The sequence below is a fragment of the Teleopsis dalmanni genome, chromosome X, assembly GCF_002237135.1.
Source record: "Teleopsis dalmanni isolate 2A chromosome X, ASM223713v2, whole genome shotgun sequence".
NCBI classification, from domain to species: Eukaryota; Metazoa; Arthropoda; class Insecta; order Diptera; family Diopsidae; genus Teleopsis; species Teleopsis dalmanni.
In genome coordinates, this window is record NC_051848.1 from 67,368,306 (window position 1) to 67,390,876 (window position 22,571).

Consider the following 22,571-nt stretch of genomic DNA (forward strand, 5'->3'; position numbering starts at 1 on the left):
CAATGATTCCATTAAGATAGACGGCAAATGGATGAACTTCAACAGCGCAGGTATTTTAGTAAATAATAAGCAGCCAGCTAATGACGTACTAAAAAAAGTACTAAAAAAATTGTAATAATTAGGATGCTGATTTCATCGACTTAAGGGACGCACTATATGATATAGACAATTTAATGTGATGGTTATAGGCAATTTTAATGGAAGAATAGGAAATAAACAAGCTATTGAGCTTATTTCAGAATTACCCCAAGGAAACGCAAAGTTACAAAGAAATGCAAAAGATCTAACTCTAGATAGGAACGGAAAAAAATTAATAGAGTTATTCAATGCTCTAGGGCTCACAGTAATGAATGGTAGATTTAGTGGCGATTTAGAGGGCGAAATAACATTTGCGCGTGGTGGAGCAACGTCAACAATTGATAAATGTGTTTTAAAAGGTTTATTTCTAAATATTATACAGCAACTTAGTATACAAGAGAAAATCTACTCTGACCATCTACCCGTGGAAGTAACGCGGGTTACTATGAATCTACTACCTAAGCTTAAATGCAAAATACAATATTTGAACTTATATCAGATTAATCTTCACCAATTATTGAACAGTAATGTAATGTGTGAAGCTACAGCTGATGAAATGATATCAACACTTACAACAACTCTGTCCCAGAGTTACTCAAAAAATCTGACGGGACATGGTGCAATAATAGTAGCGAATCATTACAATTACTACTAGATACTCACTTTCCGGAATCTTCTACTTCGGTAACTGTATCCTCAGAGTGCCTTAATCTCTCACCGGTTAACTCTATTAAGGTTAACCTGCAGATCGTTAAATGGGCTATTTTTAGTTTTAAACCCTACAAATCACCAGGACCGGATGGTATTCATCCAATTGAGCTCCAGAATTCGTGGGAGTTAATACACAACCGGCTTTTGGCAATTTTTAGACATTGTTTCTTATTTAACTATGTCCCGATTAAATGGAGGGAGGTTAGAGTAGTTTTTATACCCAAAGCAGGAAAAACCTCGCACCATAACCCCAATGAACTCCGTCCTATAAGCCTCTCCTCTTTCATGTTGAAGGCTCTTGAAAGAATAATAGACGTAGAAGTAAGGCGTGCTGTAAGTCCCAACCAGTGGTCCCCCTCACAGCATGCCTACACTAAGGGAAAATCTACAGAGACAGCTCTCCACTCCCTCACTTACAGAATAGAAAAATCCATAAAACTCAAAGAATTTTGTATGGTTGCTTTTGTAGATATTGAAGGGGCCTTCAACAATATACTCCCGAGTGCAATAGTAAGCGCGATCTCGCGTCTGGGTGTTGATGATACGCTCATTGGCTTTATAAATCAGTTGCTAACTGGCAGACTCATTGAAGCAACGATGGGCTCTTCAATGGCACGCAGAAGGGTGAATAGAGGTACCCCCCAAGGAGGAGTACTCTCCCCTCTCCTTTGGAACATAGTGGTGAATGAACTGCTAATAAAACTGAAGGCAGAGGGCTGCGAAACTATTGCATATGCGGATGATATTGCGATAACAGTCACCGGAAAATATACTACCACTCTTAGGAATATTCTACAAAATGGTCTTAATATTCTAAACAATTGGACACAAAAATGTGGCCTTGGGGTGAATCCCAATAAAACTGAAATCGTAGTTTTCACAAGAAAACATACGGTCCCGAATCTTTCTCCACCCTCTCTACGAGGTTCTGTGATACATGTGAAGGAGGAAGCCAAATTTTTAGGTATAGTTTTCGACAGGAAACTCACTTGGAAGAAAAACACTCTAGAGCGCGCAAAAAAGCCAATGTTGCGCTTCTTCTATGTCAGAAAGCTATTGGTAAGAAGTGGGGTCTTCAACCTCGCATCACCCAATGGCTATATATAGCTGTTATTAGGCCCATATTGATGTATGGTATTACGGTATGGTGGACAGCTCTTGATAAATCTTCGTACTGCTCAGTACTTAACAGGATTCAGCGTAGAGCTGAACTCTGTATTAGCGGGGCGCTATGCACCACACCATCCATTGTACTAGATTTGATGCTTCAGTTACTGCCAATGGATATTATTAGTAAACAAATGGCAGCTTCATCTGCTTTAAGACTAAAAGCTACCTCACAATGGAGAGACAGTGACTATGGTCATGCCTCCATTCTAAATCTTTTCAATTTTACTCCCAAAAACGTTGATTACATCACACCCACTCTCAACTTTGACAGAAAATTTGATGTCGTGTTTCCATCTAGAGAGGTATGGACGTCAGGTGGTCCCTTCTTAGATGAGGGCGTAACCATCTTCACTGACGGATCCAAAACAAGTAGTGGTGTAGGTAGTGGAGTTTTCTCAGAGGAATTGAACAAATCTTCCTTCTTTAGGCTTCCAGATCATTGTAGTGTCTTTCAGGCGGAAGTGGTCGCCATCAGGGAAGCTATAGCTTGTTTGAATGTAGATGATATATTTGGCAGGAATATATACATACTATCAGACAGTCAAGCTGCATTAAAGTCCTTGAGTTCGGTCCAATTTACATCTAGGACGGTTCTTGACTGCTACACATCTCTAAACGAAATGTCGACGCAGCTCAATATTTCTATCATCTGGGTTCCCGGCCATAGGGATATTTTCGGAAATTGCAAAGCAGACGAGTTAGCCAGAAAGGTTGCTTCAGAACCATACTCGGAGCACCTAGACTATCTGGGCATATCGCTAACATCATGTAAATTGTTATTGAGTTCTTTCTGCACTAATACTTTTAATAAAAGATGGGAAGACTCAACGATATGTAGACATCTGTATGCAATCTGGCCACTTTCCGATAAAAGGAAATCGAAAATTCTCATTGAGATGTCCCGCAAGGACATTGGTCTTCTGGTAGGGTTGACTACAGGGCACTGTAAGCTAGGGAACCATGCTAGAAGACTAGGTCTTCCTTTCAACCAGATCTGTCGTAGCTGTGGGGAGGACGATGAGAGCGCATCTCATCTTTTGTGTTTTTGTCCAGCTCATGCACGTCGGCGATTTAATACTCTAGGAGCCCCCTTCCTTGAGGACCTGGACCAGTTACAGGATCGGGCTTTAAATAGCATTTTATGCTTCGCAAAAGGTTCTAGGTGGTTTTAAACCCTGAGGTTTTTTATTATTTATATACGGCATCACAATGGGCCAATAGGCCTAAGTGGATCCACTAGGGATCACCGGTATAACCTAACCTAACCTACAACAGCAATAAATGAAGCTGCTAGTCCATTTCAACAAGGGCTAACGAAGAGAAAATGAAATAAAGATTGGTTCGATAAAGAGCGTGACATTGCAAGGACAAACTGTTTTAATAACTTGAAGATGGCGAGAAAAAGGGGCCTAGCTTCAGATTGGAATGAGTATAAGACAGCCAAAAACGTTTACAGAATTGTTTGCTATAATAAAGGAATCCAACACACTAAAGGTCTTGCCTTATCATTATCATCAGTAAAAGACTCCAAAAGCTTTTGGAATAATGTACGTAAAATATATGGCAATAATTTCAGTAAGTCAGCGCATCTTAATTTTGGCGTTCTAGGTACTTATTTTGAAAAACTTTTAAGCAAAACGGAGAATATAAGTCGTTTCAGCTACGCAGAACCACTAACTCAAATCAATGAATTAGACAAAAAAATCGAGGTAGTTGAATTAACAGAGGTTTTAGAGCGCTGCAAAGAAAATAAAGCGCCTGGGGAAGATAGAATTCCAGCAGAATTTTTAAAATTTGCTTCAGGTGAAGGTATACAAAGATTACAGAGATTTTTAACTACATATACGATAATGCAGAAGTACCGGGATGTTTTAAAAGTTCAATAGTTTTTCCACTATTTAAAGGAGGTGATCCGCATGAAGTAAAAAATTATAGAGGAATATCATTTTTAAATTCGATAGCAAAGGTATTTACAGGCATATTACATCAACGTCTGCAAAGTTGGGTCGACGATAAAGAACTACTAAGTAAATACCAAGCAGGCTTCAAGTGAAGTTACTCAACTGTGGACAAGGTTTTTATTCTGACAAATATTGCAAAATTATACGTTGAAAAAGAAAAAAAATTTTACGCGTTTTTTGTAGACTTTAAAGGCGTATTGGATTCCATCGACAGAGATGCTATGTTTTATAAGTCAAGTAATTATGGTATATCTACAAAAATGCTAAACATACTGAGGGCGTTATATTGTAACACGACTGCAGCAGTATGGGATGGAAACAGTCTTTCTAAGTGGTTTTCTTCGACCACAGGAGTAAAACAGAGTTGCTTGATAAGCCCTCTTCATAGACGATTTAAACAATTATCTTTCCGAAGGTATCCTAATAAATGGAACATGTATTAAATTACTATTATATGCAGATGATTTAGTACTTATGACGAACTCACCTTTAAGGATGCAAACTATGATCAATGAATTATATGCCTACTGTATGATATGGAAACTTAAAATAAATATCTAAAATTATGATATTCAAAAGGAACTGCAGAAGGCTTATGAAAAATGAAATTTGGAACTTATAAGGTGAAGCGTTAGAAGTAGTGAAAGAATACAAATATTTAGGAGTTTGGATCAGTTATAATGGTAAATTCAATGAACATCTCAGTAAAAAATTAAGTGAAGTCAGAAAAGCAATAAACTCGTTTTGGAAAGTAATTTTAGGAAAAAATTAGGTTGCGACCTCGGTAAAGTTTCAAGTAAGATCAATCCTCTTTTATGCAGCACAGGTATGGGGAATAGACGAATTTAACGAAGTAGAAATGCTTCAAAGGTACTTTACAAAAAGAACATTCAAGTTACCGCAAAACACGCCCAACTATATGCTACATTTAGTAACCGGATTGTCAGCTTTATATATAGAGACGCTAAACTACATTTTAAATATATAAATCACGTCATGAATCTGAGTAACAATAGACTCCCTAAAATTCTGGCACGTTTCCTTGCAAATACAAAGACAGGTTTTGTTGAAAAATGGCAATGGTATTGGTATTGTTGCTCGAAAATAGAGAAGTATGGCGTTCGTGGCAAAAAAATATATTGATAAAAATTATGGCGAATGAAAGAGCTAACTTTACATTGGCAGCAATGGCAAATTACGCGATTATTTTAAGGATGATTATACTATTGGAACTATCAGCCAGATTTTTAAAACTCTGGGCGAACTCCTTAAGTTCCTTATAGATCATATGTGCAAGTAAATTCAACATATTGTTTATTGTGTAATTTAGACCAGCCAGAGGATATAGTACACTTTATTGGGTTACGTCCAATGCTGAAAGAAATGCACTACAAATTCTATAGGAAGCACACTCTTACAGAGGAGGAAATAATAGAGGCATTAAACGGGGAAAACTGGACCGCACTCTCTGGCTATGTTAAAGATGCAATTAATTACAGGCATAGAATAATAAATGAAAATTTTTAGTTTTAAATAAAATAGAAAAAGAACAATAAAAATATTTACAATTCTACTTTAATATACTGCAAAATATATTTTGATTAGCTTTAGAAGACTTCATTATTAGTTAATTAGTTTGTTGGCAGACGGCATTTGGGCCATGCCTTTAGTTCAATAAGTAACAATATTTTATTGTGTAAATATTTTGTAATTTATTGATTAATAACATAAATCAACGTGTAAAATTAGTTTTAAGATTGAAATATTATACTGTTTTTGAACTAAAATAAAAAAATACTACTACTACTACTACTACTACTACTACTACTACTACTACTACTACTACTACTACTACTACTACTACTACTACTACTAATAATAATAAAACTAGAAATACAAATATGATGTTAGAAGTGGGATCGTTAATATGAATCTTACGCCACGTGTTATATAGGTCATGATAGGTCAAACTTTACCTCAGTCTATAGGCCACCGAATATACAAGTCTACCTAGGAGACCTTGAAGCGCAATTTAATAACAATTCCATCTTTTTTCTGGCCGGTGACTTGAATGCGTTTCACAGAAACTGGGGTGACAGTAGCACAAATAGTGCAGGTAGGTGATCGCCCAATTCACCATTGACCACTTATTGCAGCTACACGTGCCTAACGAGCCAACATACTATGGTAGAGGAGTCGGCCACATTATAGATCATGCCATATCTAATAACCTAGACTTTATTGCGCTTATTGAAGTCTTAGACGAGCTGGACTCGGACTATAAACCAGTATTATTTATTTTAGAGAACTGCCTCATTAATATTACGACTCCCACGTTCATTACAACTGACTGGGCCGCCTTTAAAAATCTAGTAGATATTGGAGGAGGGTTAAACTAACCTGAAACCTTAATGGACCTGGAGGAAAGTATTCGAAACCTTACGTATCAAATTAAGAAGGCTTTAGATTCCAGCTCTACTATCAAAAATAGAAAACCCAGCAACTACTTCAACCTTCCTCAACATATAAAATACATGATCAGGCACCGTAATAGAGTCCCAGATTAAAAAATTTGCCCAGATTACTGGAGACCCGGGAAGTAGAACAGAAGCCAGCCGACTGTCTAAGGAAATTAGAAGAAAGATTGGCATCTTCAGAAATGAAAACTGGGGCGAATTCCTATTGAGACCAGAAACCGGTACTAAATCCTTCTGGGCCATAAACAAATACTTCAGGTTGAAACGCAAATAGGCAGTGCCGCCTATTCATAGGGCAACTGGCACAGCATACACAGATTCAGAAAAGGCCGAGGCCTTTGCTGACTCTATAGAGCCTCAATTCCAGCCAAACGAAGACTATGATTATGACTCTGAAGAGGAAGAACATATCACCGAGGAGGCTCACAATATCTTGGCTTAAGAGCCTAATGGAGACATCGCGCTTTGTTCTAGTGATGAAATTGCTTTAATTATCTCAAGATTGATCAAAAATACATAAGGAACAGAGCCCTAAAGTTATATGCGAAAATTGACAGGCTATCCTACTTACCACTATCTAATCTTAGAGTAATCACTCTCCGCACGGGGAGATACGCAGATCGTAGATCAATTACTGGATAATCATGAAGCTTATAGGGAATACATAAGTTAGTCAATGAGATGGGTGGCACCCTGTAGTACCCCCAGCTATCAAAGAGTAAAAGTGCCATCAGTTGCGCTGACTCAAAAAAAGGATCAACATCAACATTAACAAAGTATAATATAGGAAACAAAAGTTATAAACGAAATATTAGCAAGTTTTAACATGCTATCGTTTGATAGATCTTTTAAAGGAAAATACAGGTAATGCGTTTCACCGACAAGTACTTAAATTTTTAATTAAAAGAAAAATAATGCTTGCGACGCAATGCAAAATTCAGCTGAGGTCAGAAAGTAAATAGTAGGCAATTCTCTGAGTTTCAGAACATCGAGAAATACAAAGAAATAAAGTTACGGATAAATTGCTTAGAAAGAATTGGAAGAACAGGAATGTGATCATCAAAAAAAAAAAACCGTCACGGGAAATTTTTGGCGTGCTTTGTGGTAGATCGAAAGGAGGACCTCGAAAAGCTTGTCTTAATGATATTGAAAATGACATTAAATGACCATATGCACCAAACTACAGACGAACAATCAATGACCATAATATCTATAGTGCCCTAATGTTGCGGATGTACATAATATGTATTAAATATGTATATATATGTATATAATATGTATGTAATATGTATATATATGTATATAATATGTATGTAATATGTATATATATGTATATAATATGTATATAATGTTGTGGTTTTTTATGTGTTAAAAGTTAAGAAAAAAAGTGGGATTTAATAAATTAAAAACGGGAGACGTCTTTCTCTCTCTCTCTATTTTTCTATTCAGTAATCGCAATTGACATAGGCATATCACGTTATTATGATTATTTGGCGTAATATATTTTTACAAAAATTATATTTTTTCCACATATTAATCATTATAAAGATTTCACTTCTATAACTTACCAAAATTCGTTTTTCTTCTTAAAAAATTTTAATTATTTACAAAATAATCTTCTCGCTGAAGACGACCAACATGTCCAGTAAAACATTTCGCACTGAAATAAAAAATATATATAAATTATAAATATGAAATATTAAATATATATTTAAATTTTCTTTTAAATCTTTTAAGCCGTGTGCGAGTTCGAGTATTTATTGCACTTATTTATTATTTTTTGGTTAAAAGTTTTCAAATTTATTTATTATTATGTTGAGGTTAGTTGAGTCAGTGCACCTAAGCACTTTTACTTTCTATTAGCTACGAGATTTCTTCATAACCCCTCTCTACGCCTGGACTAAATTATTGTTTATCACTTCACCAGACTAAGCAGTAACTGATCTCAGATCTGCATACCTTCCCGAGGAGTATATAACCATTCTGAGATTCGATAACGCGGTGTTGGTAAACCTGTCAGTTTTCGTAAATAATTTCAAGGCTTTATCCTTTATGTATCCTTTTACCTTAATCTTGAGGTCCCTGAAGATGTCATTCGCCCTAATGTACCATGGCACCTTAAAAAGTTTTCACAAAGCCTGGGTTTATCAGATGTATAAATGTTGACGAAAGTGGGGGAAATGGCGATCCTTGAGGAACCTCTGCTTCTATAGTTCGAACTGATGAGAGAACTTTGTTGATTTTCGTGCGAAAGGACCTCCCACGTAGGAAGCGGCCGATGATCTTAGTTACCCTGCCTGGAACACATATATGAGACATTTTTACTATCATGCCATCATGCCAGATCTTGTCAAAAGCTTTAGAACGATCATTTCAGCCAATTTACTCTAAGTCGCACACGGTTCAAATCTTTTATTTCAGTTTTGAAATTAAAGCCATATGCGAGTTCGAGTAAGTTGATGGTAAATTAAGGGAAATATTAAATTATGTCGGTAAGGCAGCGAATGTTAGTACTTATCAGAATTTCGGGTAGGTTAGATAAAAATTAGGTAAATTAGGTTTTACCATTATGAACATTTCTAAAGATGTTTAATAAATAAATTAAAAAATTTGAAAACTTTTAACCAAAAATAATAAATAAGTGCAATAAATAAATAAATAAATAAATATTTACATAAGTTCGGTGCAAAAGATCCCTAGGAAATTTCAATTTGCTTTACCTCCATTTACTAGAACTCGCACACGGCCTTAACTTGGAATATAAAGTATGGAGACTACATTGAACGTACCCACCACTGTAGCTTTGAATATTTTTGATAAAAATAAATTATCCCATTTTTTGTTATTTATATATTTCTTTGATTTATAGTTGAGTCAGCAATTTGAGTAACTTTACTCGCTAAATCACATACTTATATACTTTTGAATATTGAAATTATAAAAATGTTTATATTGATTATGTTAACACAACGTCACAAGCGCCATCTAACGAAAACTAGCGAATGCTATTTTTACAATTATCACACTAACTAGTAGCAAGTAGATGCATCAAATTTTTAAGCTGGATCTCAATAAAATTATACTGACATATAGATAGCGCAGTGTAGAAAAACTTATTCAAATCAAATTATATCTGTTAAATGGACTTATCTGGAAAATCAACATCGTGAATCGTGGTTATAAAATCTGATGTTTTAAGAAAATAAATACGAAGTCATTTAAACGTAGTACACAATAGGTCTGTTCCACGAGCTACTCGTAGTAAAACTCAATTGAGACACAAGTTAAATTTACACGAAAATATACGAAAATTTGCTGGTGGAACGCACTTGTGTATACACAGTGTCACTCAAAGTTACTATGAGTAGCCCTTGGAACAGACCTAATATAACAAAAGTAAAACCATATTTTGTAGCAACTTGAGCATGCACTTAATATTAATATGTAATATTAGACACAAAATATTTCTTTTTGGCAAATGACATTTGATTTTGATGTGCACAATGATATTTTGACAGTTGGTGACAAATCACTCATAGATGGCGCAGACACAAGTTATTTCGAAGTAAAAAAATTTCCCTTTTACATTTTAATTATATTTTGACAGTTTATGTTATCAACTGAACAGCTGTTGGATGAAAGGCAATTGTAGAGGAATTTTTTTTTATTTCTTTATTTATTTTATGCCAGCGATTTTTTTACAATTTATAAAAAAATTAGTAATGGCAAACTTCTTGAAATAAAACAGTTTTGGAACATGCTTCTCACTAAGTTTTAAATTGCACAGGCAGGCTCTCGAATCTCTCTTCTCGTATGGTGATGTGTTCTTGGGACAATTCAATAGTGCGTTGGATCAGTTCATTTTTTATAAAGAAAGCCAGTTCTATTAGGATAATAATACAATAATAAGGATATACCTAATTAATTTACTGCATTTTATCAAGACAATATACTCAGCAGCCTTGAGGTGAAACCATAATTATTGCGATCATTTACATTGGCACTGCTTTCTTACACTCAGATTATCTTATCTTATTTTCATAACTTATCTGTTCAGATCAGCCAATTTGTACACTTGTTTTACATATCACAAGTAAACAAAAGTCATTTTAACATTTATTTAAATAATTATTTGTTTATATTTCAAAGGCAGGATTTCAAACTACTTCCTACTACTTTAATACAACACAAGTATTAAGCAAACGTACTATATACACATCTTGGAACACAAATGCTTGCAAATGCCGTAACTTACCAAATTCTTTCTGATTTCCAGTTATTTTGGTTGTGCATTCGTTATTGTTGTGGGCTAATTTACTTTTAAATGTATGGCTCGGGCTGATTCTGCCTGACATGGTTATAAAAGTGCGCTGAGGTATTTGAGTGATCGTCTGCGGTCATAAGTGATGCTTGACTATCTGAACTACGTATTGAAATAATCTCATCACGCTGCTGTTGTTGAGCTATTAAATGTTGCTGATGTTGTGAATGTGTGTTTTGCTGCTGCTGCTGCTGCTGCTCACGATGCTTTACAATTTGACTGTAGAATTCCTGTGCTGCAGTTGTGGCTGCCGCCGATACAGCAATGGAATTGTTCTGTGTTTGTTGCAAATGTAATTGGCGTGGTTGTTGTTGTCGTTGATGTTGCGTTGGAAGTTGAGGTTGAGATTGAGATTGCGTCTGGGATTGCCGTTGTAAGCTTGATAGATCCGAAGAGGCATCGTGTTCAATATTCACATAAGTAGATGGTGCTTCACTTGATGGGCGTTTGATATGTCGTGGCATAACATTGGAGTCATTACTTTCAACTTTTGCCTCAATTGAATTTAGATTTTGTGCCGTTATCGTTGCTTGTTTCATTATATGATTATATAAATTATCGATCGGAATCGGACATATAGCGCTGTTACTGCCACTCACTAAATTAGCATTAATTACAGCCGTCTGAAGCGAACTTAAATCAGGTTGTGTTGATGGCGCACAAATTGAATTGGATACTGAATCTGCAGTTAAGATTGAATGATCGATTCCGATGGAATTTTGTTTACCTAAATTTTGGGCAGACTTTTCGTCAGGACTCTTTGGTATTCCTTTTGGCTTTTTACCAAATGCAAAGCAACCACTTTGCTTTGAAACTACAGGCGCAAGATTATCCGCAGTTTTAGTGCTAAAAAATAAAATAATAATTCATTTTAAAACATCAACATAGAGACAAAAAGTATTTGTAAAGATTTTCACTTGACCATTATGTATTTTAATATGTTGATTGGTGTTTTGATATATAATTATTAGCTTATAATTAATGTCGATATATTGAAAATAGAATAAAAATAAGTCTAAAATTATTTAAGTTGTTTTTATTGATATTTGTTTCTAACAATAAATGAAATAAATTATTTTAATTTTCTTAGCTTCTTATTGATGTTTTTATGGTTATAACTTGAAAGAACATTTAGAGACAGGAAATAGCAATAAATTGCAATGGAATGGCAAGAATGGTGAGGCTTAAAAAAGATTAAATAAGGAATGTGAAAACATCGACAAAAACATTGTATGGAGGTCAGGGTAGAGCTATGTGCTAAACTAAACCTTCCACGATGCCGACAAAATATTTTCTTGTCGCAATGCATGCATCAATTTGAGTCTAATTGATCTTTAGGCTTTATCCCACTGAAGTGATTAGATTTCTATGTCCCATCCCTGGTTAACTTCAATTAAAATTCCAACAATCCTTAAACCACTTTTGTTCCCAACAATCTCTTACACACTTCCTTACCTAACCATATCCTAACGCACGTATACGTATTTGTAAATCTTTTCATGTTTTCTGCCCTATAGAACTCCACGGGTCACCACACCAAACACATTAACGAAGGCATGGTTTTTGAGTAGCAAAGTTTAGCTTGTTGTTGTCGTTGTAACCCGCTGGGACCTGCTCATTAAGTCCTTCTGGAAGGTGTCGAAAGTGTCGCACTTGATCGTCGCTGGCGATGATTGGGGAAGTAAAACTACTCATTCGCTATTATTATCACGAACTGCTGACTAGATTGATAAAAAAATAAGGATATATAAATTTGTGAAAAGCAAATTAAAATTTTTGAAAACTACAAGAACTACGATAGCAACAATTAATATTTATTTATTTGTGAGTTGACATTAAAATTTACTTTATAGTTAACCAAGAATAAGGAACTGGACTACTAGGTCATTCTTCCTATGCTTATATTTATGTTAAAAATTCTATCTAAATTTTATGTATATATAAAATTAATATGTCTTTGGGTTGGTGTAGCTTTACTAAATTGTAGTTGCTAATCTTGATGGCGTTGAAAATAGGAACATAAAATATATAAAAATAGAAAGTCTGACGTAACACAAAAATGAGTGTACCTCTCATTAGCAGTTGGGAACAAAATAAAGAATTTTAGCAAGGATTTAAAACTGCACTATAAAAGTGGAATACACATTAATAACTGACAGTTTCACTCACACTGCTTTTAATGCTTCCAATTTAGGTATGTTCCGGGTGTACGTTTTACCTCCACCTGATGCTTCCAGTGCTGCTAACTCTTCTGGGTGTGCTTTTTTCTTATGCGATCGGCAATTGGAACCATTAGCAAATGTTCGTTCACAAAAATCACAGGAATACGGCTTAAGACCAGTGTGAAGTATGAGGTGATTTTTCAGCGCTTTGGCTCGTTTGAACGCTCGTCCACAATAATCACATTTGTGCTGCATTTTGTCTGAATGCACTAACAAGTGACGATTTAGTGTTGCTCGAGAGTTAAGTTGTAGACCGCATTCGGCGCAAATATGTTTATTCGGATCATGAATCTCCATGTGATTCTAAAGAATAAAGGATTGTTTGTTGATTGTTTAGTTATTTTGTTTGAAAATGCATTAATTTCAAATAAATTACCTTCAGCCGGATTTTACTTTTGAATCCCTTTTTACACACATCACATTTGAAAGGCGCATAATCAGTATGTGTAAGCATATGGTCTTTAAGGGCGGTATTCGTTGCTATACGTACTCCACACTCTTCACAAATAAATGGTCGCTCATTTCGGTGAATATTCTTTACATGTGCTTGAACCATTGTGGGAGTTGTAAATAATTTTTCACAATATGAGCATGGAAATATCTTTTTCATCTTAAGTGACAGATGCACTTTAGCATGTCTCTTTAGTTGATACTCCGTCGCAAATACCCGCGGACATAATGTACATGGAAGTTGCTCAATGGGTGTTTCCTTTAGGTGTGTTTTTTTCATATGCTGGCGAAAGTTTTGAATGCGCTTGAATCTTCGCGGACATTCGCTACAAGTAATAAATGCATCCTTGTCCTCCTCACTTGTTTCAGATTTCATTGATGAATCTATGCAGGTGCTTTTTTCTTTACTGCAACCACTAGAATCATCGTTCAGTGCGTTGGCGATCTTACGTTTACGACAAAGACGCGTGTTAATTGTGTCAGCTTTGTTAAAATCTTTTGTTGTACTTGATTCTTCTTGCGCAATTGATGTAGGCGGTTTCGTTTCATTTTTTGAAGTTATATTGATTAAATTATTGCACGGCTTACTTGTTAATATATTATCAAACTCAAACTCTTGCAGTCCATCACGTTCGCCATCAGCTTGTTCGCAGTTATATGCCTCGTTAAATGGATATTCGTCCTCAAAAACGTCATCGTGATCAGTCTTGCACTCTTCTGATGTCTTTTCTTTTTTTATACTTATAGGAGATTGTTGTTCCAACGGGTTTGCTATTATATCGCTTCCAGCAGCAGTTTTAGCAACTGTTGTTGTTTCTCCTTCAAGCAATATTTCTTCCAATTCAAGTATTCTCGGTTTTGTTTCAAAATAGTGAACTTCCGGCGAAGGATGCGGCATGAGTACGTGTACTCTTTCTTCATCCAGTAGACCAAATTTTAAACGAAGCGCATTAACATCTATTATACTGTCTTCAGTTGAATCGCTTAATGCACTAAACAACTGCTGAACCTTTTCAGTTCGTTCATGAAAATTTTCTAACGAAGTAACAAGTGAAAAGCATTCTGGACATAGCATTTTCGGCAACTTGTCGTCTTTGTTAATCTACTCAATAAATAATGATTATTTGCATATAGTAGACTATGTGGGATGTAAATATATATAAAAAAAATCGAGAAATGCAAAATTTATATAAATTAAGTGATATTAAACGTACCAGATGCTTTATAATATATATAATCAAATTAATCTTTAAATGTAGACTATAAACTCAGTTGAAAATTCTACATGACTATGTAAAAATAGAATGAAAACTTTATCCATTACATCTGGAGTATTAAAAAGACGAGCAATGCAAGACTGAATATATTTACGTTTTTTTATATAAAAGAAAAATATTTCTTAACATACATAAGACATTGTCTTTGATAGTTTATAAATATTCCGAACAAATATTTATGTAGCGCCTTTTGGATGTTGTCCACATTAAAAGTGACTAATAAAATTTTATATAATACTCAATACTCACATCTACCCACAAAAATTTCTTTATTGCTGCGACTAAGTTTAAAACATTGTTGCCTGGAGGAGCTTCGCTGTCTTTGGCGTCTGCTGTCATAGAACATGTACCACTTTGAATCTCATCCTTAAAGAATACGTTAACATTACCCTGCGTGTCCTCCTTGGCACACAGGCGGCACCACACGTGCCAGTCTACACTAATATTTCCGTTGCTACTACAATCAACAGTTAATGAATTTTTTTCCATTGTATGCATTGTTTTTTTTTGTACAAAAATTAAGTGCCAAACTTATGAACGAATTTGTTGTTGGTTGTTTTAACAATCAGCTGCAATATGGTGGATGTGATGTAGTAAATTTATAAGCATTGAGCCAGCAAATTATATTTATCTGTTTCAATGCAAAATTTATCCTTTTCCACTATTTTTCGAAGCTAAAATAACTAATTCCAAACATTTCCTGTGGACTGCACAACAAAACGGCAAATTTCAGAAAGCAAACCCGCTTGCTACATTGTAGTATGACAAACTTGACACATCAGAGTTACCCGCATACACAGAAACAGAAAGGAAATTATGAAAGGGAAATTTACAGTACAATTTTAAATATCGAATAATCATTATAAAAAGTAAAAATTTATTTGACTTAAAAAACTAATTTAACGTTTCCCCTACTTATATTAATTAAATTTCAATTGATTTGGTCGTTTCCATTAGCGTAAGCTGATTTATGCATATAAAATAGTTTGTTTGTTTACATTTTACATATAAAATATATCACATATATTTCAAATTTTTTGTAATTTTACTTGAGGAAAATTTATTTTTAAGAGCTGCATATATGTATATACTATTTATATTATATGTTGATATATGTTTTCACAATTGACAAGTCTTTCGTATGTGCACAAAACCTAAGGCGACATTAATTTTGTTTAAATTTAAATCTATTTTACTGAACTAAAAATGAATACGGAATTAAAATCAATGGTAATAGTTTATCAAATTTTGAAAATTCTTTTTACAATAAAATTAATTTTAGTTAAAAACATTTATGGTTTAATATATATAAACTTGTTAGCGTCTAACAAGTTAAAAAATTTAATGTGTTTTTTACTTTTTTTTTCTTTATATATTCTACAAAACCTTTGCATATTTTTAAAATAATTATATTCACAATTTCAAAATTCGTAATATTACGTTTCCACTGCTTATTTAGATAGTTGCTTAAGGTCTTTTGGGTAGCTCACAAGTGTGGCAAAAAAAGAATTCTGGCCTATATTGGCTTCGCAAGGCATTGACTTCACTGTTGCGATCTGTTAAGTGGTATGTTTTGATAAATAACAGAAATAGCATAATGCAAGCAAATTAGATTGCATATGAAAATAACTAATTAACAAAAATTAAAAGGAATGGTAAAAATGTTGAAAATTTCAAAATAAAACACCAAAATTGTTCCTTTTTTCCAATATTAAAATTTATGAAGTTTTTGAAATTTTATTTACATATAATTTTTGACATGTGATTGCAATATTCGTTGAAGTTTCCAACGAAGGTTCACAATAGTTCGCTTATTGCGTTAGTAACACATATTTTTTTACTGTCCGATGTGCTTGGCCAGTAATGTTGTTTTACGTATAGTTCGGCCAGAATAGGCCAGCAATTTGTTGTTTTTTTGCCATACTTACAAGCCACCGAAAGTACCTTTAGTAACAGTGAGCTTTTTGTCGTTTACATTAGCACAAGTTACTTAAGGAATGGGAAAGAACTTTTATGTGTTAAAAATTTCTAGTTGTAGAGCATTTCTGTTTACATTTTAATTGCAAACAGCTGACATTACATTTTGTGTTGTTAGAGTAAAATAAATTAGCATGAAAAACGCAGAAAATTTAAATAATTTAATGCATAATGTGGCCAGTATAAACAACTGCTCACCGTCCTCAGTCTACATATTCCCAATTCTTTTGTTTTTTCCTAATATTAATAATATTTTATTTTATTGAATTACAACCATTATAGATGCACCATACAAACGTGTAAGCTTTTATCTATAATCTGTCCTGATATCCAACTGAATATAAAATTTTTGTTAAATAATATATGATATATTTTATTTATATACATTTATTGTATATTTTATTTATAAAAAAGAAATATTTTAAAAAATTCTTGTTAATTTGTGTTTACATTTTTGTTTGTTTTTTTGTTTATGTTTACATTTTATTTTTTGTGTCATTTATGTCGAATTTCGATCATTTTCAATTTTGCTGTTGCTTTCAATATAAAATACATTGAACTGTCAGTGTCAAATTTAGATAAGATAAGATGATTAAAGACTTTTTATATGTAGCATTTAAATGTTATTATTTCGAATAGTTTTGTTTAGTTAACAGTTTAATTATTCCAAATTTATAAATAAATTTATAAGCACCTTTAGTTATAACATTATTTATATTCAAAAGTGCCAAAAATATTTGTAGATATATAAGCAAATACTTAAACAATTTAATTAAACTCTTTTAAATAATTTTATTATCATATATGGTAAATTGAAGAAAATAGTAAATTATGTCGGTAAGGCAGCGAATGTTGGTATTTACGAGAATTTAAGTAAGATAAATAAGATAAAAATTAGCAAAATTAGGTGTTATCGTTGTGAAAATTTTATAAGATGTTTACTAAATATATGAATAAATAAATAAATTTGAAAATTTTTAACCAAAAATAATTAATAAATGCAATAAATAAATATTTACATAAGTGCAGTTCAAAAAATTCGTAGGAAATTTCAATTTACTTTACCTCAATTTATTTAAACTCGTACACGGCCTAAAGTCTTGTGTTATATATATAGAAATATATTATTTTTGATATTTTAGAAAATGCAACCCTGTCACTTGTTTGCTGGGTGAATACGCTTCCATATTTTGTTGAAAGGCATTATATGTTGTTTAAAATTAATTTCACGGAATTTGTTTTAAACTTCGCAATTAAATTGTGTGTCATTTATTAGTTAAGGGTAAATACGTAAATTTTGTTATAATATAACTTCATTTATTCGTGTTTTGTTTGGTTTCAATTATATTGAATTTACTCCTTTTCTGTATATACGCAAATCATCAAAAATAAAATACATTTTTAACTCTTTAAGATTAATGGTAATATGGAGCGGGAACAGAACGAAAGGAATGTTGTTGAACTAGATTGGCACCGGTGGTGTCGTCTATGCGCTAAACAGGATTCCAACAATTGCAGTGTTTTTTCTTGCAAAGAGTTAGATGGAGTGGATACGAATATTGCTACCGCAATTGGAAAATATTTTTGGGTGAATGTGCGTGATATTCCATATAAAAGTGACAATTTTACTAATTCATTTTTTTTTTTTTTGTAGATCAAGCGTTGCGATGACTTGCCGAAAACTTTATGTCATGAATGCTATGGCCTAATATCGTCATTAATATCTTTCACTGATAGAGTAAACAAGGTACAATCCATGTACTCTGTTTTGCAAAACTTGAATACTAATGAAAGGAGTATGCTTATAAAAGCGCGTACACAATATGGACTAATAGATAATGAACGTCGATTTATATTTAAAGAGGAAGTGTTGAATGACAGCTTAATTGGTTCAACAGAAAATGATTCCGATGAAATAGGAAAAATTTATTACGAAATCGAAGAATCAGAAGAAGCTACTGATGAGAAAGCTATGTTAGAAGAAAAATATACATACATAGAATATTCTAATCAAGACGACTTAAAGCATAGCCGTACACGGTTAGTCTCTAGTTTGGATAGAGAACAAGAACATCGGAAAACTGCAAGAACTGCTACAACAGACATTGACAAAAAATCTAGTGCAGCTGTTATAGAAGAAGTTAACGATATGGAAGTTGATAGTTTTGAGATATACAGTGAAGGTGATTACAAAGTTGAAGCTGATGAAAATGATGATGACATTATTGATAATAAAGAGGTTGAAGATGATGGTGACACTGAGTTGGATACTGAAGCGGAAACAGAATTTTATACTGAACACGATGCTGAAGTAGATACTAAAAATAGTCATATTTCAATTGATGAAGATCATGATGACGCAGATATTGACTATTTATCGCAACAACAAAACGATGACACGAAGAGTGAATCGTTTTCACAATCTGTTACTGAGTCGCATTTAAGTATATACGATGAGGATTTAAGGTTTACTTGCAAACACTGTAATCGAATATATAAAAATCCTACATCTTACCGCAAACATATGATGGTCATACACGATGTAGAACCAGACATTCCAGAATTTATATGTTCTCAATGCAACAAAGTTTTTATTACGGTAAGGCAATTAAATACTCACATACGAACACATTTGCCACCTGAGGAGAAAATGAGAACACCGTGTCCGCATTGTCCAAAGAAATTTTCAACAGCTGCCGTATTGAAACAACATGTCGCTTGCGTTCACTCAAATCATACTCCATTCATTTGTGACATTTGTGGTAAGCGTTTGAAAACACGAGCAGCTTTAAATGAACATAAATTTGTTCACACTAGTGATTGTCCCTTTGAGTGCGATGTATGTCATAAGAGATTCAAAAACAAGGCACGCTTAAAGGTAAATATATCTGACGAAAAATAATTCCACAGACTAACAACGATTAAAATTTTTTCAGTTGCATGCAGATATACATACTGCCTGCATTTATACATGTACGGTCTGCGGCATGAATCTAAATACCCGGAGAACACTTAAAATGCATATGTTGGTACATTCTGATGAAAGACAGTTCAAATGTGATTTTTGCCAAGCATCTTTTAAAAGAAGTAAAGCTTTAAAGAATCACCTTATTTTACATACTGGCTTAAGACCCTATAAATGTGACTTTTGCCAATTAACGTTTTCGAACGGCTCAAATTGTCGTTCACATACAAAAAAAACACATCCTGTTGAATTAGCTGAACAAGAAGCAAAAGGTGTGCAAAAGAAAATCGTTACAGTTCCAAACATTGACGAGTTACGATCATGGTAAGGAAATATCTATAAAAAGTTTTTTATATACTTCATACAATTGTGAAGAGTTATATTTAGTTTAGCGTTTACTACAGTCGTTTCATGAATTTTAAAGTGATCGGGTATACTTCCGAGAGCCATTCGTCTTTTCAAAAGATCTCCTTGTATATATGGGTTAGGATATAGATGATAGTGTAATAATAGTGTGAGAGATATAGGAATTCCTTAGGAGTAAGAATGGATTCGGTATGGATGGGATAGAAATTAAAGTCAACTTGGATGAAGAAGAACAAATTTAATCACTTCAATATGGCGGGTCCAAAGATCGATTTAGACTCAAGTTTATTAAATGTTTATTAAGAAACTATATTTTAAATGAATTGGAAGGAAGACTATGTCAGCTGCATATACGTTCTTTGATATTTGTATAAAGCAACTTCTTTAGTTGATAAAGTCAATTAAGCCTTTTCACCTAAAACGTGAATGTGGCAAATATGATATGTGTGACAAGTTGTTAATATAAGGGTTTGTCTGTTATTCAATATATTTATTTGTTTTACAATCTGGTTGTCTGTCCATCTGTCTATTTATTTGTGGAATAATTGATTTCAGTTTTTAGTTTTAGTTGGAATAAATTTTTGCATTAGAACTTTTTCTGAGTCCAAGCAAATCAAATCGAAAAATTATTGAAATTATAATTGACTATCTTACAACGGTAACACAGAATAACTGCCATAAATAGTTATATATTTCACATTTATAATTTTCAGGGAACAAAGTAGGTTTTGTTTAGAAGTTGGAAAAACAATATATGTATTGTCAATAATAGACTATCTGTATGAATTTTGTTCTAGTTTCTTCAAAATTATGTCTACTCAATTTGAGTTTCTTATTTTCAATACAATTTTTTATTAATAACTTATCACTTATTGATTTTATTCTCAATAATCAATTATTAATAATAATATTAGCAAAAATTGTTGTATTATTAATAAGCAATTATAGATTTGCTTTTGAATAGCAATTAATTTGCTGCTCGGAGTATATTCTAAACACATTTAAGAAATCGTATATAACAATATCAGTACTTTAAATGATATTAATTTATAATTACAATTAATTTTTAGCGGCTATCTCTGTTTATCTAATTATACATTTTTTTTAGTCCAAAAATGCTTAATAATCCACGCAGTGTAAATCGTTCGAGTGGCGGGCTACCAGTGAAGGTGCGTCAATTATTAATTGCAGCCGAAGAGCGCGAAAAGCAGTTGGCTTTAGAAGCTGAAGAAGCTCAATTGACTGAAACCGCAGAAACTTTGGCCAATATATCAAAAGTTGTAAGGTATAATACTGATCAAAAACAAAGTAATTCGTCAGAGATCAAAGTCGTAGAAGACAGTGATAGTGAAACAGTTGTTTATGAAGTAATAGAATATTAAGATTCTTATTTTATTTGTTATTATAGTTCTATAAAAATTAGTTAATTTTTATATTTTTTAACTAAACTAAAAAAGATGGAAAACAATTATTGCTCAGCTAAGAGCGTAATCATATCATCTATTAAGTCCATTAAAAGGAGTTATAGTTTTGTTTATTTTGCACGACAATTGTGTTAAATTTAGTTTCTAAAATTTATATTTTGGAATACTGGAACATTTCTATTTCATTATATTTAATTGCCTTAATTTAATTGTAATTATTTGTTCATAATTAAAAACTTTTATTTATATACCCAAAGCATATATTTAAAATATACCAAATAAATAAACTGAATTATCTAAGAAAAGAATTTTTTGAAATAATAGAGGTAAAGTATAATAGAGTATATATAATAGAGTATATATAACATAATAGAGTAAAGTTCTAGTTAAGTGTAATTTATCATGTGTAAATTAAATATTTAATACTTCACTAACCCAATGAAAGCTCTCTTAAATGAACGATCTGACAAACGAAAATTTCTGCTAACCCTGTAATGTTGCTAGTCTCTAATTGTTATTTCTCATACAAAATGCATTCTTGGATTCAGGCAGTTCTCTTAATCGTGCAGAATTACTAGTCCCGTTGTTCTTCGTTCAAATAACTTTCATTATATTAATATAGAATCAAAGAAAAATAAAGCATAAATATCTTTGTACATTGCAATTAGGTCATATATAAAAACGGATTGCACAACATAATTTCTTATCCAATATTTTAAATTCTTTTACTATTCACAGGTACAACTAATGTGTTGCAAAATGTTGTCTAAATAAAATCTATGATCACCGTAGATTCCATTCTAACTGGGCGTCTATTCATTAAAGATCTGCCGAAATCTTCTTTAAAATTTATAAAATTGGAATTACCTTATCTTAAAAGATAACACTGTAAGACCTCTTTCATCTCGTATTCACTTGATTTGGTACCGTGTGACATATATGGTACTTTTCCCGAAGAAGTGTATTTACTTATTAACATCAACTCTAAAGAATGAATTGTGAGTAAGAATCCAACCTGTGAAGAATTAGTAGCTAAAATCCTCCTCTTATTCTATTCTAATAATCATTTAAATTTATATAAGCCAAATAGTAGAACAATTAGTTTAAGAATGGTGAGGGTTGGTTCTAGTAAAAATGGTCTAGATCCCAGGTTAGAATCATAACGCATTTCT

General features: G+C 32.9%; 2 protein-coding genes across 4 annotated transcripts; one reads left to right on the top strand and one right to left on the bottom strand.

Moving 5' to 3' along the window:
* Positions 1-7,820: 7,820 nt before the first annotated feature.
* Positions 7,821-15,499, bottom strand: LOC119687593. Of its 3 annotated transcripts, none has more exons than XR_005253202.1 (5): positions 14,917-15,499; positions 13,317-14,492; positions 12,888-13,243; positions 10,653-11,564; positions 7,821-8,057 (listed from the first exon to the last, which is right to left on the bottom strand). XR_005253202.1 is itself a non-coding variant. In XM_038101963.1 (4 exons), the coding sequence occupies exons 1-4, from the start codon at positions 15,163-15,165 to the stop codon at positions 10,718-10,720; spliced, it is 2,628 nt and encodes an 875-aa protein (XP_037957891.1). In that variant the 5' UTR covers positions 15,166-15,499; the 3' UTR covers positions 10,507-10,717. The 3 variants fall into 3 exon arrangements, 1 of the variants encoding a protein (XP_037957891.1); XR_005253203.1 differs by lacking the exon at positions 7,821-8,057 and adding an exon at positions 10,078-10,471; XM_038101963.1 differs by lacking the exon at positions 7,821-8,057 and having other exon boundaries at positions 10,507-11,564.
* Positions 15,500-17,802: 2,303 nt separating this feature from the next.
* On the top strand, positions 17,803-21,562 carry LOC119689282 (zinc finger protein 224-like). The gene is made up of 5 exons (XM_038104075.1): positions 17,803-17,926; positions 18,059-18,238; positions 18,299-19,522; positions 19,581-19,933; positions 21,084-21,562. The coding sequence occupies exons 2-5, from the start codon at positions 18,071-18,073 to the stop codon at positions 21,355-21,357; spliced, it is 2,019 nt and encodes a 672-aa protein (XP_037960003.1). The 5' UTR covers positions 17,803-17,926; positions 18,059-18,070; the 3' UTR covers positions 21,358-21,562.
* The last annotated feature ends 1,009 nt before the right edge of the window (positions 21,563-22,571 follow it).

Coding starts and splice junctions, on each gene's coding strand:
- LOC119687593 (XM_038101963.1), bottom strand. CDS start 15,165: ATGCATACAATGGAAAAAAATTCATTAACTGTTGATTGTAGTAGCAAC. Junction 14,493..14,916: donor AGAAATTTTTGTGGGTAGAT/GTGAGTATTGAG, acceptor TTTATTGAGTAG/ATTAACAAAGACGACAAGTT. Junction 13,244..13,316: donor AAAGTAAAATCCGGCTGAAG/GTAATTTATTTG, acceptor TTTATTCTTTAG/AATCACATGGAGATTCATGA.
- LOC119689282 (XM_038104075.1), top strand. CDS start 18,071: ATGGAGCGGGAACAGAACGAAAGGAATGTTGTTGAACTAGATTGGCAC. Junction 18,239..18,298: donor GAAAATATTTTTGGGTGAAT/GTGCGTGATATT, acceptor TTTTTTTTGTAG/ATCAAGCGTTGCGATGACTT. Junction 19,934..21,083: donor ATTGACGAGTTACGATCATG/GTAAGGAAATAT, acceptor CATTTTTTTTAG/TCCAAAAATGCTTAATAATC.